Source organism: Charadrius vociferus, unplaced genomic scaffold (assembly GCF_000708025.1).
Source record: "Charadrius vociferus isolate BGI_N301 unplaced genomic scaffold, ASM70802v2 scaffold194, whole genome shotgun sequence".
Lineage (NCBI taxonomy): Eukaryota > Metazoa > Chordata > Aves > Charadriiformes > Charadriidae > Charadrius > Charadrius vociferus.
Genome location: NW_009648046.1, coordinates 109,230 through 127,231, shown reverse-complemented (window position 1 = coordinate 127,231; position 18,002 = coordinate 109,230). Strand labels below are relative to the sequence as shown.

General features: G+C 48.5%; 1 protein-coding gene across 1 annotated transcript in view; it reads right to left on the bottom strand.

The window, feature by feature from the left end:
• Nucleotides 1–2,355: 2,355 nt before the first annotated feature.
• The window catches only part of MAPK4 (mitogen-activated protein kinase 4), a 20,626-nt gene continuing 4,979 nt past the window's right edge, over nt 2,356–18,002 (bottom strand). The window contains exons 2-5 of the mRNA XM_009883705.1: nt 12,242–12,386; nt 7,385–7,546; nt 5,037–5,238; nt 2,356–3,043 (exon numbers count right to left, since the gene is read on the bottom strand). Of these exons, the coding sequence (XP_009882007.1) occupies nt 2,356–3,043; nt 5,037–5,238; nt 7,385–7,546; nt 12,242–12,386 (1,197 nt within the window). The remainder of the gene's footprint in view (nt 3,044–5,036; nt 5,239–7,384; nt 7,547–12,241; nt 12,387–18,002) is intronic.

Sequence of the window (18,002 nt, the reverse complement as noted above, 5' to 3'; positions counted from 1 at the left end):
TGTCAGCGCGTCTCCGTGTTTAACCCAACGGTAGCAAATAGTTGCTGAATCTGTCAGAAGAGAGTTTTAAAAGTCAGCTCTCACATTGCTGATCTTATCCTTCAGGTTTAAACTCTGTTGGCTCCCAAACATGTAATTTTCAGTTGATGCCTCCGGCTGCAGTGTTTGTGCATCTCCCATCAGAGGCTGGACGTCATCTGCTCCTCTTCTCCTGGGTGGCACCCGGCAGTGATGGGACACAACTGTGGCTGCTGCCGCTGCCTCCTCTCTGGGCACACACTCACTTGAGCGTTGGCAATCCTGTTCCCAGCCTTTGCTGGCTGCTGTCGAATGAATCGCGACGCTGGGCGGGACCATGGGCGGTGAGGCGTGGGCTGCTGGGGCTGGATTCAGGTCTGCTGCACTGTAGGGGACGCTTCTTCGGCATCTGAATTGCTCCCACCGCGAGTAAAAGTGCTGAGCTTTAGTTGAGGTATATCAATAATCTGCAACATACTGGACACCCAACCCTCTGTTTTTCCCTTGTTTCCCCTTTCTGAACTGCTGTGGGGGATGTCCAAACACTCAAAGCAAAGACCAGAGCTCAATGGCTTTACCTTCCAGATGCCTTCTCCGATGCCTTTGCCTTCCAGATGACTTCTCCATCCCTGCCCCAGGACTTCCATCCCATCCCGTCCATGTAGCCTGAAGCCTTTGCATCTACGCTGCTAATCAGCTGCAGTAATGGCATTTCAATCAGCCTAAGGAGAGATCTTCACGATAAGAACAAGTTTTTGGGCTTGTCAATGCCTAGCACAAGCTCTCCTACAGCTAAACCTGTACCTGATCCCACTGAGAACAGAAAGCAGGGTTAATACAGTAAATGCTGCTGTTAGTTATCATCCGAGTCTCACGTGAGTTTTCTTCACACCTCAGAACGTTTAGTAGATTGCTTGTTAAAAGGGTAGAAATAATTCCTATAGGAACAATAGTTAAATATGGACCTTGGAGTTACTAAGTACAGTAGTTTCTCTTTTACAAATGCAAGTAGTGCCGCCGTGCTGGAGAGCACAGCCACACGATGGCAAGGAAAGCGGAGATTGGCTTTTACGACACTATTTACAGATTTTTCCATTTAAAAAAACTGCCGAGTTTGATTAAATATAAGTTATAGAACGTTTCTTCCATATACAAACTCTTGTCAGCCGATTAATTACTAAGGTGCTCAGAAGTGGGGATGAAAACAGAAGTTAACAGTAGATCAGTTATGTTTGTGACTATTTACAAACCGCGCTGACACCAGCATCTTCCAAAGAAGCTGGAAGCAAAGTGGCCAGTTACGAATCTAATGCCACAAGAACTGTTGATTTTTTTCACAGCATCTTTGTCAGAAGGTAAAATAATAGTAGTTTCATTCCTTTTTTATTAGCAAAGGTGGGTGCCCTTGCTGAGTCTGTGTAGCTGGTGGTACCAGGCAGCATCACACCGTGAGACACCCTGTTTCTAGCTCTCGACTCCTGTCCAGCCCTTACCACCAGAATTTGCTGGTCTGCTGGGCAGCTGCCCAAGACAGGACTCACAGCACCAGGTTGTTACGCTGAAATGCATCGTATGGGGCCTCCTACGTACTCAGAGTGCTCAGGTCTACTCCGGGCAACAGAAGGGAGGATTTATGTGCGAGAAACCAAACAAGGAGAATGCACTTAGCAAAAATATTGTCTTCCAATCAGGAAAAAAAAAAAAAATCCCAAGTGGCCCAATTTCGTAGGTCAAATTCCTTCCCTGTTAACATTCTTGAAGAGTTCTTTTCTGTCTGATGGCCAAATTCTACCTCTAGTTCCATTCTCTGCTGACTGACGGCTGACCACAGGCACTGCCTGGCATCACTTCTCTCCGTACCGCCTGTACTCACACAGGTGCCTCAGGGGAGCTCCAAGTTTGGCGTTTTGGGAACCCGTCAAACCAGGAGGGTATTTGACCATAATGAAAATGCTGATTTTGTCCTCGTCATTTTAAGATGCTATAGAAAAAGAAAGGAAAAGAAGTTGATTTGACTTCTGTTTGCAAACTTACCATGTACCATCATCTTTCCCTCGTACACTTAAGTTTCAAACAGGTCCCAGAGATTGCAAGGCAAGAGTGTTAAGGCAGTATAAGAAACTCAGTATTTCATTCACACCTCTTGATTCCCTTAAAGGTATTTCTAAGGCATCAAAAGGGGCATGTGGTTTGTGCTTGCCTTTTCAGAAAAAGGCATTCGGTATAGCGTAAAAAATGGATTCTCAATGACAGACAGAAGCCACTCGGCCCCAGGCGGTGGCCACACCATCAGAGAGGAACAGGGGGATACTGCGGGGTTTGCTGGGTGTGGGTTCCTCACCATCGCTCTTTCTGGTACACCTCTGTTTGTACAATCTCACCGGGGTGCTCAGATATGCAGGCCCCGTTGATGTCATTGAGCTTGTTATCTGGAAGATCCTCGGGTTTTGTGCAAAGTTTCAGTGCCCTGGAGATGAAGACGTCCAAGTTAAACTCAGGGTCTGTTTCACTGTTCACCTCCGTGGGTTCTTTGTGGAGATGGTGAGGAGAAGATGGCAGGCTCTGTTCCTGAATTTCCGGAAGAGGACTGGAACACTCGAGACCCACCTGCGTGCTCTTCACCCACTGAGCAATCTCCAGAAAGAGGTTGGATGGTTCTTCTTCTAGCGATAGCTCAGCTGCGGGTGCTATGGTTGTTCTTTTCCAGTGGGATAAATCTAAAATCAGCTTGGGCTCTGAGTAATGATGGGGCTTATTGTCTCTCCACAGCAATTTGTCCAAGTAGGAAGGTGACCCCACTTTGTAATCACATGATTTCCCACAATCAGCATCAAATACTCGGTCCATGGATGAGTGGGATAGCTCCAAGAACCTCTCCGAGCTGCTCTGGGAGTATTTCCGTGGATCAACCTGTGCTTCTTCAGCGATGGATTCAGACCCTGCTCGGGGGTCCCGCTGAACCTCATCCATGTCGTGGTATTTATCATGTCTCCACTCCAAATCGGAGGAGAGGCTTACGTGATACCTGCAAAAGACATGTTGCTGTTAGACATGCAGATGATGGCTTCGTTAGAAACAGCAGCGCTCAAACAGATGTGCATGCTGCTGCTGCTATTTTTGCCTTTTTCTCACTAATATACCGCTTACCTATAGATCTCAAAGTTTTTATTAATATTAGAGACCTATTTCTTGTGTGTTAAAAAAGGCAGGGGGGATGAGTAATTTATCAAGAGTCTGAGATGGGACCAGCAGTGGGAATAAAAGCCCAGCCACCAAACCAGCTGTCCCCTTCGTTTAGCTCTTCATCACCTTCCCTCCACTTGGGATAAAAACATGATTAACAATATTAATAATTAAACTGTCCCTCAGCCCACAGACAAGCACCCACAGTGTGAGTGCTCCTTGTTTGTTGCCATAAAAGTAAAAAAAAATGAGCTTAAATCCCAGAGATTGGAGATCACCAATTTACTCTGACGTCGTGGACCGTTGTTGCCATAAAAGTAAAAAAAAATGAACTTAAATCCCAGAGATTGGAGATTGGACATCACCAATTTACTCCGACGTCGTGGACCAAGAGCATCCCTGAAGGATGTGAAGTGAGAAGTTCTCAAGGCAGCTGAACTCCCTGGATTGCAATTACCTGACAACACCCATTCTTTTCAAAGTGACATCTAATTTACTGGTTACTAACTGAGCTGCCTTTAGAAGATGTGTTATCCCAGGTATTGGGGCTCTACGTCCCAGTGGTGAAACGCTCTTCAAGGGTCCCACAACACGCAGGCAAAATCATTTCCCGTTTCTAAAACACTTGGCTTGTGTGGCAAAATTTACAGCCCTATAGCAAATGTGGGGTGGCAAGACCAACAGTCTAGGTCCCAGCTTCTTGTGTCACACCAAGAAATGTAAAAGCCAAGAGATAACAGGGTGACAAGGTGACCTCCAGCAGGTGATTTGCTGCTTTGGGGGACTGTAACTGGCAGGGATGCCGGAGCCGTGGGCACTGAAGACAGATATCCTGCGAAAAGCTTCCAGCTTTCCTCTTTGCCTAATTTACCCGGTTGTCCTCCCCAGCCTCCATCCTGATACTTGTTCACTCGGGCAAAGAGATTAATAATAGCCAAGGCAAGGGATTTCTTTAGATTATTTTTTCAATGCCGGTGAAATGTAGTGGATTAAGAAGGTGAGGAGATTTAATTGCTGTGCAGAGAGGAACAATGCCACAGACATCCTCAGCCAGCTCACCCCGCTCAGCTGGAAGGAGCTCTACAGGAAAGCAAACCTAGTTAATTCTTAGCTGCTTATTTTGTTCTACCTGCTCCAGTATTGGGACTGGTCTAGTAACTGGGGTAATCATCTAGTACATGACAAACCTGAGCTCAAGGCTTTGATCTGCTCTAAACTTCCTGTACAACTTTTAGCAAACCATTTAAAACTTAACACAATTAAGGATTTTTTTTTTTTTTTTTAAAGACCCCAAGTCTGGGGCCTCTGGGGCCTATGTGCCTCGAAAAGTGAGAAATATAGGGCTCCAAATCAGGCCCGGTCCCCGAAAGGTACAAGAATTACGTTAGTTTATAACTGGTACTGTAGGGACAGAGGACAGAGGGGAGAACCGTAGCGTCATTTAAACAGATGTAACTCAAATGAAGGCAATATAGGTTGCTAATAAAACCAAGAGTGGAAAGATACTCAGTGACTTGAACGTGCAAACTCAACATCTACTCCCCGTGGAAATTAATGACGAACCTCTCGTTGGCTTCAGCAAGGTGCCAGCTTGGGCTGGAATTACTATACGGCATAAAGAAGGAAAAGCGGGTGTCTTCTGTGGGTCGTTGGCTTCAGCAAGGTGCCAGCTTGGCCTAGAATACGGCATAAAGAAGGAAAAGCGTGTGTCTTCTGTGGGCGTGGAACATGCGTGACTAAACCCGATCAAGAGAAGGTCAGAGACTAATCAGTCAAGTTCTGCCTAAAGAATTTAAGCCAGTATGTGGTCTCTGGCCCAGCCCTGGGTACCGTACCTGTCCCAGTTAGACATCTGGCTCTGGTTGGCTTCCATCAGTAAAATATCATCAATCTCATCCTCAATCCGGAACGGATGCTGAGATACCGGTTCATCCTCGGGGCAGGAATACGGACTCATGTAAGGATGCTGCAGACCCATCTCAGCCGTTAATCGATCCATAGGGTTAAATGTCAGTATTTTCTCCAGAAAATCAATAGCTGTGAAGCAGAGAGAAACAAGCTCACTAATTCCTCAAAAGCAAAACCAGCTTCCTTTCCAGGACGAGCCACATAACAAATCCCCTCGAAGTAAGGCAGGAATTAAAGGTCACATCCCATGTGCATCTAAAACGGGCGCTTCCGTCCTTGCTGCATCTATCTTACCCCCCTCGGGAGCCATGTGCTTGCAATGGAGTGATCCTGCAGCCCGCGGGTGTCACTTCATCTAACAAGGCAGGAAAAACGCCGGTGAGACCATCACACCTCCCCAGGACAGTATGTACGTGTTATACCCAGTGCTGTGAGCCGGGGCCAGAGCACTAAGCTCCTACCCCAAAAAGACCTTTGGACGGTGTCAGGATTTGATTTCACGCTCTCAGATCCATTTGACAAACCCGCTGAGTTTCAGACAACTGATTTCACATCTTTATGTGCAGCTGAAGTGGGATTAGACTTAAAACACAATTTTTAAAACTCCTCAGTGTGACCAACATTATGAAATTATTTTGCTCATTAATATTTAAAGATTTTTGAGTGCCTAAAATTATTTTAGAAAGACCGTGGAGCATGAACCCTTTGTATGATGATGAAGGAGGAAATTAAGTGCAATTAAAGTGACTAGAATTAAATCTAAACGTAGAGGGTTTGTTGTGATTCCTTTGATGACTCCTTTTACTGAGGTTATGTGAAAAGATCAAATCCCATCATTAGAGAAGTTGATGAAAATTCAGCTGATTCTTGGTGCGTGGAAGAGTCCCTTCGAGTTCAGATAATACAAATAGGAATATGCCTCTCTTCATTTACAACTTTTGCATTGTACCTTCAAAAATACCCCCATTAAAGATGTAATTGTGTGAACGGGACCATTTCTTTAGGGGCAAAATCACTCAGCAGAAAGGAAAGGGTGTACCTATTGCCTCAGTGCTTAAACATTAACCAATATCCGATTGTCTCCCATGGGATTATTTCATTGCTTGGACTAATTAAGTAGGAAGGAATCAATAGCTTCATAAGGTCACTGACTGCAGGCAAGAAGCATGGTGGAGCGATGTATTACGAGTTATATATTATGATATATTACGGGTCAGAGAGGCAGGAAAATGTCGATGAATTATGTAAGGGGCGCAGGTGACCTTTCTTCTCGCAGTAACGACAGGGAATAAATCCGTTCCTGCTTGCCGGAGGCTGACGCGGTCCCTGGGTAACATGGGCCGACGGGTATCGCACTGCCAAGGCCATATAGCAGACGTCTTACAATGAAGTATTACGCCAGTGAACATAAGCCGGGCTTGGTTTTGACGTCTTCCCAAAGCAGGTAGCCAGGTCCACCAGCCAGGTTTAAACTTTGGAAGGAGCTCAGAAGAGCTGATGTGCCCTGGTCCACACTGCTCAACTCCGGCTGCCACCCTGCAAGCTCTCACTGCCTACAAAGCTGCTCCAGGCAGAAGTTGAGGTCCGAAAGCCTGCAGCAACAACACACTGGTGATTTTTTTAAGCTTTAGCCAAAGGAGGGAAGTGGCTGAAGTGGTATTCGAGCATGCAGGCTATGACAGCCCAACACAAGCGATGTCCAAGCCTCAGCGTGCTTGGACAACGTTTCTGCCTGTAGCGACCATCACACGGAGTTCAGATATTTGTGGAGTAAAAGCATTTCTTTTCTTGTACTGTACAATTGCATTCACGCAAAAAGCCAAGCAAGAAAGTAAAGAGGCCTTGAAAATAACATCTGGGCTGAACCCTCACTTACAGCTCCAAAAGAGGAATGGGAAAAGAGGGAAGCAAGGCTGGCATGAAAGGGATGTGCCTTGGAAATGTCTTGGAATCATCTTGGAAGACTATTTCACCCTTATTTCTGGACGAGCTACCGGTGAGAAAGCTACTGCATCATGACTGCTGTCCTGCAGCCCATGCCTTCCCTGGGGAAGCATGTAGCAGGATGTGGGGGGACAGCAGTGGGGACGCATGAGCTCCAGGTGGGACCATGCATTGCAAACCCCCAGATATCTGAATCCCATTCACCAGTGTTCGTGCACTTGGCCTTAGAGGACAATTCCTGTGACTCCCTAGTGAAATAAGTCTGAAAACACGGCAGCTGGGGGAAGTCCCAGGAGAAGGACATTGCCAAAGCCAGCGGGCACTACGGTACCTTCGCTGTCCACTTCGGGGAGCAGCTTGCGCAGTGGCTTCCTCACTTCCCAGGTGCTGTTGATGAACGTGGGCATCACTTTGAGCAGCTCCTCCTTGTCTTCCTCATGGATAACGGGGATCGTCTCCAGAATAAGCTGCATCTGTTCCAGCTCATGACCCCCTAAATGGGAAAAAAAAACAGGCAGTGAGATGAGCCCCAAAAGTTAAACTGAGAGTGGTGGAGGAGGTGGTATTATTGGCCACCCTCTTGCATGGCTGCCCTTCTGAAAGGAGCCGCGTCACCGCAGCACGGCATCTCCCGCCAGCCCCTCCACACTGATGCATCCCTGCATCAGCCACCACTCTTTGCTCCAAGGAAAATGTGGTGGGACTTCCAGCTGGGTCACCTCTTTCTGAGGGTGAAAGAGTTAACCTAGATAATTTGCCCTCCTGGTGTAGTCACCTCGAGGTTGTCTGCGCAGCTTTTCAACTAACCTGGCCATCTATTTAAAATGGCTATGAAGCAGAAACCATACCCAACTGAAATTGTGGGGCGTGGGAGCTATCATCCATCGGTGGGGTCCATCATCCCAACAGGAAAAGGGTTTTTCTGACTGGTTCCCACCTGGCTGCTGGGCATCAAGTCAAGGCTCTGATGGTGATGATTCCCACAACCGGTAGGAGCAATCATATTTTTTTAAATCTATTTATCCACGCATCCCTAAGCCCCTGCTCAGGACTGGCTACCAGTCAGTGAGAGGAGAGAAGTGGCAGCGCCAGCGGAGCAGAGCAAATCACCTCATTAATGAATTTTAATCCTATTCTTTAGTGCACTATTGGATGTGACCAAGAGCTCCGTGGCTGATTTCCAGCTTCCTATGTGTACAGAGAAGCAGCCTGGCAGAAATACCGAGTTGTGCTATTGATTTTCTGTCTGCTAGAAGCACCGGTTATAAATATTCTGTCGTTAGAGGCAGGACTATCCATTAAGACAGCGAACTGGCTGGGGTGGACAAACCAACCAGGATTTTTGGGCCACCAAGCCTCTTGCTGTGCCACTGATGGATTTCAGGCTGCTTCACCGGCAAGCAGCACCCGTCTGATCCGTGGCAAGAGGAGTGAATCCCATTTGCAGCACAGCACTTCTGATCAGTCCGCAGGGAGGGTGGAGAGGCCAACTTGTAGGGAATTCTGGAGACCATTGCTGGTGTCAAGCCCTCAAGCAATCCCATCCCTTTGGAGGTCCCTGGAACCTCGCAGGGGCTGCCCTTCCCAGCCCAGAGCTCCCTGTAGGTCTGCAGGTGGTTTCCAGACTCATCCATGGAGCTGTCCCCAAACACACACCGCCTGGGCAAGGCAAGGTCCAAGCATGGAGGTTGGGAAAGGGTCTCTATCAATCATGGCCTCATCACTCCAACAAGGTTTGGTTCAATGCAGTCGTGGCCACTTTCACCCCGAACGGCAGAGCACCAAGCTAGGACATGGCTTCATGGACAATGAACTTAGAGAACCCCAAAGCAGCACTGACATTAGCATGGCTGGTCACCATCACACCACGTATCTGCTCAGAACAAAGCTTCAAAAGAAGATCTGAGCAACAGGAAAAGCAAAAAAGACAGAGGGACACCCTCCTAATATCAATCCTGGGCAAATGAAGTCACTTTCCTACAGAAAAACTAGTTTTAGGTCATCTAGAGGTTCACAGCATGGCTCCAGGAGAAACTAAACACGACCACCAGGAAACAAACACCTTGTTACTCAGGCTAATTCCCAAACTGTGATCAAAAGTACAGGGTATTAAAAGTCCCGAAGGCATTGTGGCTGTTCTCCTCTCAGTGCAGCTCCAGCCACTGCTCACTGAAGGTACCCGGCAGCTGAAAGGCACCGGGTTTAGTCACGCAAAGAAGCTGCTAACGCAACACAGGAAGCACTGAATTATAGCTCTCAAGAACCCAATTCCCCACCATTATCCTCTATTTATGTAATTCCTAGGGATCTTCTGGAGGCATTAATCCTTGAAAAGAAAAACATGAACTACAGGCAAAATAAACGCAACATGCTGTCGTTACTGAGGAGAGAACGAGGAGCTCTGCATCGTGTTTTGGAAAAGGGAACCCTTTCCCGGGCTTGCAGCCAAGCCCCGGGTGAGCACCCCAAGCCCTGCTGGTGAATTCTCTAGGAGCAAGCACCGATCCTATGGGAAAAGCCACCACGCCACCTCCCAGCGCTCGGTCACGGGCACGGCCCCACTGGTGAACCCCACGGAGATCTGCGAGGACAGGCGGATTTTCTTTTTCTCCTATTTTCTCGGATGTGCTTCGGCAGCAGAGGGTAGAGAGGTCACTGGAGGGAGCTGTAGCCGCTTAGTTACAGATGCTCTTCCCCGTTTTCCACTCTGCTCATGGTGGTGGGGGCTCTCTAACGGTTTGGGAACCAGGTTTTATCTGTTGGAGACATGCTACACTCCTGCAAGCTTTGGGTTAGCCAAATTCTTGTGCCCTCCCGGAGCTCTGCCAGACCCAAAGCTGCTCCTGCCACCACATCGCCCAGAGAAGGGGCTGCGAGGAGGGTAAGGGGACTGGGGGTCCCGCTCTGCCGGGCGCTCGATACCTTGAGTAGCAGAATGAAAGCAGTGAGTGACATCTATTCCTAATAACTGATCACCTTAATTTAACTGCGTTGATTAAGGACCTCAGACAGACTACTGAGTTAATTATATTGACTTATGCTAAGCACCCAATTTAAATTGTGCTGCTGACGCATACTCAAAAAACAATTTATCCAGTGTAAGGCAATTACTGGAGGTTTGCAACTTTCTGGGAACTACATCGCTGTTACTTCCCACGGGATGTTTGCTGGTGACCCAGGACTCTCTGAAAGCCTCGTCCTGCCTTCACCATGACAGGAGCTTTAAGGGCCACCTCGGACACGAAGGCAGTAGATGGCTGGTGTCAGCCAAAGTAGCTTCTACCCTTGGGATCCACAAACAGCACGAAAACCAAGCTGGGGCTGAGAGAAGGGTCAAGCACAGTTTGGAAGGCCAGAATAAAGACGAGTGCTTTGGTGCTCTGATGGGGACAGCCAGAGAAGGACGCGGACAAGCCAGTCTGTTTGACATGAGGAGCAAGTACAGGAAAAGAGAGATTGACTTATGGGACCAAAAGGATTTCCCTGGGGCTGCAGCTACACCCAGTTTAACACAGAGCAGTGCGTTGCTCCAGTCTGGTGCAATTCCTGCAGGACCGGGACACTGCCATCCGCTCTGGGGTTTGCTTCCGCTGCTCTGGTTCACCCGGGGCTAGTTCTGGTCTGGTGCCCTGGACTGGCAGTGCCTTGCCTCTGCCCTGGAAAGACATCGTGCAGTTTGTTTCCACCCAAAAAGCTCAGAGACCCTTCCATGGTGGAAACCATGGCTTGGCAAGGAGAGGTGGCTGGCAGAGCTGCCTCGGGAGCTCACTCACGTGCAGCATCTCCCAGCAAGACCAGTAAACGCCTGTGTCTGCAGGGGCAAGCGGCACATGGAGACATCCCCACCCCTGGAATATATCCCAGGGAGGCAGCAGGAGTAGCTAGGTCCCCGGACTCAAAAATTTTGAGAAGGGGAGACCAAGGACAAGAGGAAGGAAGGATGATTTTAATGTTCTCTTCTGCTTAATTTTCAGCTTTCGCAAAAGAAACATGGAAGCTGCAAGCGGGAGCAGGGAGGGAACGACAGAGCAGCTGCAATCAAACACTGATTGTGTAGCTCTGCGGTGCACTGAAATATTTGTGAAGAAAGTGTCCTTCTCCATTATTAATGGGTCTAATTATTTATTTACACAACTCTGCAAACAGCTGCTCACAAAATGTGTTAAACCTTGTCATTTAAAACACTAACGGGCAATGGTAGAGACAACCAAGGAGGAGCATCGCTGCAGACCTTGGGCAGGGAGGCAGCATCTTCGATAGGCAGAGTGGCGGCTTCATTCCTGAATGAACGGCTCCGCGTCCCAGCTTGGGAAGCACAGCTTTGCACCCCACAGTAGCTTTTTTGGAATTGTATTAATTAAAACTTTGCTTTTCAAGAACATCAGAGCTGAGCTTCAAATGCTGCACTGGTAATTACTCACTCCTCGATGGAACTTTTTCTGTCTCCTTTCCCTTGCACCGCACCTTTATAATTCCAATATCCGCTTATAAGAAAATCCTGAAAATGGCTGAAAAATGGGTAGTGGCATTCAAATGTCTTCCCTCAAAGGAAAGAAATACCTTGAAGACACCAATCACAATTAAAATCCATGGCACAGAGCACAAACCTGGACAGGGCTACATTATCTCATGTCCTATGATTTTTTTTTCAGCATCCTCCCTCCCAACAAAACCCTCTTATTTTCCGTTGGAAACCCAGAAACAGAAAAAGGTTTTGTTGTTTCATCAGAATTGTTCTTTGTTTGGGGTTTTGCTTTTGGCAGCAGACCGTCCCTGCCCAGCAAGGCTCAGCACAGAGGCACTGCCGACTCCGGCCAGCCTCGGGCACCCCACCAGCCGGTGGCTTCCCACTGGGCGCCATCACACCCCTACCACCACATGTCCATCCCAGACAAGCGCAATAAGGCAGAGTGAAGATCAAGATGATAACTCTTCTCTGCCCCCAAGGGCCTGTCTGTACCAGGGGAGTTTGCACCAAACAAGGGATCTTCTAATAGCAGAGGTTGTGCAAGGGGTTTGCTTTGGAGAGAGCTCTCATGTCTAATAACCAACTGTGGGATCCCTGTAGTGATGTTGGCTACAAAGAGAGGGGAATTCCCTCTTTGCCATGCTAAAAAGCCTTTGAATTAGGTAGCAAGGAAGGAGGGAAGGAGGAAAAAAAATTAATCAACAGGAGCCAGAAACCTACCAGCGAAGAGCATCCTTCCTGTCAGCATCTCGGCCAGGATGCAGCCAGCCGCCCACATGTCGATGGCTTTGGTGTAGTTGTTTGGCGAGAGGAGGAGGCGAGGGGAGCGATACCATTTTGTTACTAAGCCTTCGGAAAGGTAACCCTGAAAAAGCAGAGACAGAGACGTCAGCAACCTTGCAAGAGAGCTCCTCTGCTCCTCCCAGGTCAGCCCTCACTTCCCACCATGGACCCACCATTGCATCCTGCAGAGAAACCTGCCCACCACGCTTGTGCTGCACCTATGGCAGGCTGTGATTATATATCTTGCAGGGAGAAAAGAGGTGAGATACACATCACTGGAAACAGAGATGCTTCGGTGCTCCAGGAGGCAAAGCGCTTGCTGCTCCCCCAAACCTCATTTGCTGTTTGTCACCGTGATATTGAAGCATCTTCTGCAAAGGGCAGATGGCTTTAATAGCATAGATTTGCAGATCACACCTGCAAAAGTTATTTCGGGTCACTGTTAGAGGACTTAGAGGTATTATATAAATCCCAGTTCCACCATCTGAGACATTTTGGAAGTTAAGCACATTATTTAAGTACTGTGCTGGGTCCCAGCTATAACCCAGCAGCGTGTGGAGGAAGCCTTTCCCAGCTCAGTACCCCAAGCACAGCTCTTAGATTTCCAAACATTACCAGTTTGCAATTTTTCCTGATGCCATCTCTAGTTAATCCTATATCTATAGTCCCTCCATAGCTACCTAAACCGCTAGTAACCGCAAACCACGTACTGCTGAATTCCCATGGATCCAACTCCCAGCACTGACGCTGAAAATGAGTTTTCAAAGGGCACAAGGGGACACCAGACCAGAGGTGGCACGGGGAGCACACAGGGCTCCCAAGTGGGCAGCACCCAGAAGATGCTCTCAGCCGGATCCAGCCTTGCACAGACACCAGGCAAGTTTACCGCATCTGCATCCTTGGGACACTGCTGCAGTGAACCCCCTTCGGTTTGGGGCACGTGCTGGGAACTGCGGACGAGCCCACGCAGCATCTCACAGGGGAGAGATGTAGGATCTTGTAATAGAGACGAAAACAATGGAACAGGCAGAAAAACAGATTTATGGAGGAACATCACTTCTGCGTGGAAGGAAAGCCTCCTGGACCAGCAGATGTCTCAAAGCATTGCCGAGCGGGTAACAGCCCCATGAGGGCTCCTAGCCAAGACTCTTGAAAATAAAACACCATGGGATAAGTGGGAAAGCCCTTTCGGGGATGAGCTAGCTGATGCAGAGCTAGGAAACCCTGCCTGTTCTGCACTAAGCCCGAGTCCTGACTAATAAATTGTCTCCCTCCCTCGCTGCCCAGCTGCTGGAGCCCTGGCATCACTGTAGACAGGTGGGTGACGTGGGGCAGGTCCCTGTCTCCATCCTACTTTGCTTCCAGTGAGGATGGTCAATTGGGATGCTTGACCTGGTTTTAAAGGAGACGTCGTCAGCTGCACCCCACAGGACAAAGATCGAGTGCTGTCGTCTCTTTGGACCACAGCCCTCCCGCTCCTGAACTCACCCGGGAGATTTAACACAAGTGCCAAGCACTCAGCAGCTCCCGCAGAAATCAAGGGGATGCGTTCAAGCCTGGAAATAACATTGGCATCGTAAGGGATGTCCCAGCGCCCCCGGCTTCGCTTGCCGGCCAAGCTCCGGATGCGCGGGCGCCATGCCGGGGTTGGACATGAATGGTTATTTCATCAGGATAACGTAGGAATATTCGTAAGTGGCATTTTCTATATTAAATATAATGCATTAACAGAATGAGGTAGACTGAAACCCAGTAGAAAAGACAAAAGAAAATTAAATAAGGCTGAATTGTATTTAAATGCCATGATACATTTGGAGAGTATCAAAAGGCAATGACAGCGCGAATGCAGTTCACATAAAAACTCAATTAAAAGCTCCATCCCACCTGATACAGTTTCATAAACTGTGTTCAGTTGTAATATAAATGCACATGCAGTTACGCCATGTAACATCCCCGAGGACATTTCCCAGCCTAATGTGAGAGCAATGCACCATCACAAACACTACGAGGTTTGTAACGCTCCTCTTCCCCCAAAGCAGGTTTTTGTTCTGCTTTCCAAATGTGCAAGCCGTCAAGCTTTTAATCATAAAGGGTTTGCTTTTCAAAGAACATTTTCATTTTGGTCTTCTTAAGATAAGTTCTAATGGAGACTGATTAGCTGAGAAGTTTCATTTAATGCTGTTATATTTTTACTAATGCTGCTGAATCGGAACCGGCACAAAAGCCCCCAGGCATCATCTGATCAGACCACTGCTTTTCAGCTACTGAAACTATTCCCAACGTTGGTATTTATTGGAAAGATCCTAAGAAAATAAACTTTGGGGATAGTGATACAGGGCAATTCCTGGCTGGAGCAATCTCCTCCCTTTTCCCAGCAAAGGAATGTCACTGTCCTTACAGATTTAACGCTCAATTCATACGGTTCTCCTCTCTGACAGGAAGATGAATTTGAGTTCTCGGAGGTGTGTGCACCTTGCAAAACGTATGAGCAATATACTGCACATCTATATGTTGCAACAACCCAAACCTTTTCTTTTCCAGGCACCTCTCATGTATGGGAGAAAATTCCCTACAAAAACTCACTATTTTGGACACATCTTCACACCCTCCCCTGCTGTGGGAGGTTACCGGTGGTAATTAATTAGCAGCTCTTCTCATTGTGCTTCCCTCTTCTGTTACCCATCACCGCGTATTTGACTGTCATCTCCCTGCTTTCATCTGCTGAATAACCCAGACCATTGGGTCATGCACCACCAAGCCCAGGAAGGATCCATGGAGAGGAGCAACCTATAGCTTCTCTCCATCCCACCGACTCTTGGACCGTAGAGCTGGACCTCCCCCTGCTTCCCAGGGCATTTCGCTGCTGGGCTCTGGGTTATCCCTCCTCTTCCTCAAGGGGAAAATACTGAGAAGGGAAGTTTGAAAATCAAGACTTTTCTGACCTGGCCCGAGGTTCTCCAGTGGGAACGGCTGGAGGTGCTCCCCGGCTGGGCAGCACAGCATCCCAGTCCAGAGTGGCTTATCCAGCCCCAACGCCTACATCTGCTCTGCCTCCATGGCAGATAAAAACATAGCCTAGATTTTTATTTTTATATAATACACAAGATCAGTTCCTGTCCTACCACCTGGAGGAAGTAACCATAGTCCTGTGGACTATCAAGTCCTATGGAGAAGTAACACCACAGCTTTGGGAGCCGGGATCACGCCGTCACCGGCACAGCCGCAGGATGCTTGGGTAAGAATCCACCTAAACCTGGGTTAGGTACGGGCTCAGCTCTTACCTGCGGTGCCAAGACCTACACGAGGGCAGCAGCTGTGCCAGGATGGAGAGCCCGAGCACTTCCAGCCATCACCTATGCAAGGCACGGGCTTTAGCACAAGAATTTCACCATTTATGTAGATTCAACCAGACAGAAAGACCAAGAGCAGAAGCATATTAATTAGTTCTAACTAAGACAGAACATCCATCTTCATGAAAATTTTCTGTGGATTCAGCACAGCCCTTTCTGAACTGAAGAACTGCTGGAATCTCTTTAAAAACCAATGTAACAGAGTTAATTTAAAACCAGAAATATTTTCAAGTCCAAGGTTTGCTCTCAAGCTCTCCCACGCTATTTCTTTTTGCAATTTTCAAGTATTATTTTCCTGCTTCTGCTCTGCTCCCACGGCATGTGCGGGAACAGCTCAGGCAATCTATAAAGGTGCCGAATCCACTACAGGTAGGATAAGCATCAAATTGTATCAAACAGCACAGCAAGGAAACTGAAAAGGAAAGAAGAATGAATGCTTTTTCTAATCTTTACACAACACAGATTTTGTCTGTCGCTTGTAACACCAGAAGGAAAAAACAGTTCCAGACAGGCGTGGGTGATGCTGCATCCCAGTGTCACGGTGGTCATGACACGCTGGACCGCCTGCATCCCAAGGGATACTGGCACAGCACAGCACAGCAGCACGTGGGGAGCACAGCAAGACGCGCCGGTGCTCCAAAACAACCATTGCCTGAGCTGGGAGCTCCTCCTTGGAGCTGGAGGGACCAAGGGCACATCCCCTCGAGGCGGATGCCAAAATTCAGGATCCCACCTATGGCAAACCAAGCAGCCCCTAACGCCACAGCCCAAAGCCTCTCCTGAGGTGTGAAATCTCCTGATTTCATCAAAATCCATCTTTCCAACTACAGAGTTGCCTGCAAACTGCAAGTCCAGCTGGATCCAGCCACAGCCTCTGTATCCGTGCCTCCATCCACAGCCAGGAATGGGATTCCTCCTGCTGTACCTGCAGAAGCCTGGTGAGCTCCTGCTGCAGGTGGCTGCAGCGCCAAGGGGGGGGACTCAAAATAGCTCCAACGCCAAGCTTTTGCAATAATCCCGGGGCAGCAGCAGGCTGCTGCCTCTTCACAGCATGGGGTTTAGCCTTATTTTTTTAAAAGGCAGGTAGGGCAGTACTAGGAGAAGCCGGGAAAGGCACCGGGTTTGCCGGAACGTTGCTCCATAATAAAATAATCGAGCTGCCATTGTGCATGGCTCCAGCAACGTGACGCGTGTTCTCATCGTTTTGGGATGACAGAGCGCATTTATTTCAGGACCGCAGACTATTATGGGCTCCATGAGAGAAGAGGGAAGGAGAGTAACAGAGTCGGGGTCACAGCAGGGAGGCTCAGCGCTGGCTGCATGAGGCCACGTGCAGCTGCCCCAGGACTGAACACAGAGGGTGGTCACCTCCAGGATAAGTATGGAGCAACGTCCCATGTCCTCATCTCCTTTGAAGAACTCCTCGTGATGACCCACCTGGGAAATGTATTGTTTTACTGGATGAATTGGAAGCTATTATGTTTGCACTGATCAGCAAGTACAAAACAAAGGGAGGACTTCAAAGGTTTGAAGATGTTCTGGAAACTATTGAGCACAAGATCTTCCCCTAAAAGGGCTGCCACACCCTCCCTAGCATGGAATTTCTGCCAATTAATGCTTTAATTAATGTTGCCAATAGGCAAAGGTAGAGAGGGCTCCCGGGCATCCCCATGCAGATGCCCCCAAAATCTCTGGCGCACCAGGCTGAGCCCCCAGACGAGGTAATATGACTGCCTTTACAACATGAGCAGGCTACAGAGTGTCCCACTTCACCATCTTGTCGCCTGAGTAAAGAGGCTCAGCAAGTCTCCATGCCCCCGTATATCAGGTATTTCTGTTGTCTTCTCCAGGTGGGACCACCCAACCCAGCGGCTCCTCTCTGACCAGTGCCGGGTGACACATCACATGGGATGCACACCAGGCCTGAGTCTGCCCTCCGAAACATTTATTATTCTTAAACCTAAACATTCATTAGTATTTATCCCAATTTTTAACGCTTGACTTTGCTATCTCCCTGCTCTCCCATCCCTCCTGCCCACCATGAGCTGAGGGTGCTCAAGGGAGGGCAGCATCTCACTTTTACACCGCCTTCCTCCCCAAACTTCTGGGGGATCTCCCATCCCTCCTGCCCACCATGAGCACTTTTACACTGCCTTCCTCCCCAAACTTCTGGGGGGATCACATCTGGACTCTCCGTTGGAGCCAAAGGTATTTAGTAGGGCATACGAGTGGGGATGAACGGATAGATGAGCAGCTAAACACACCCAGATGGCCTCTGAAGAAATGCAGGCAGGGACTGGACCATGGGGGAAGGGAGGAAGGTGATGGGGGGAAGGCAGGAAGGTGTA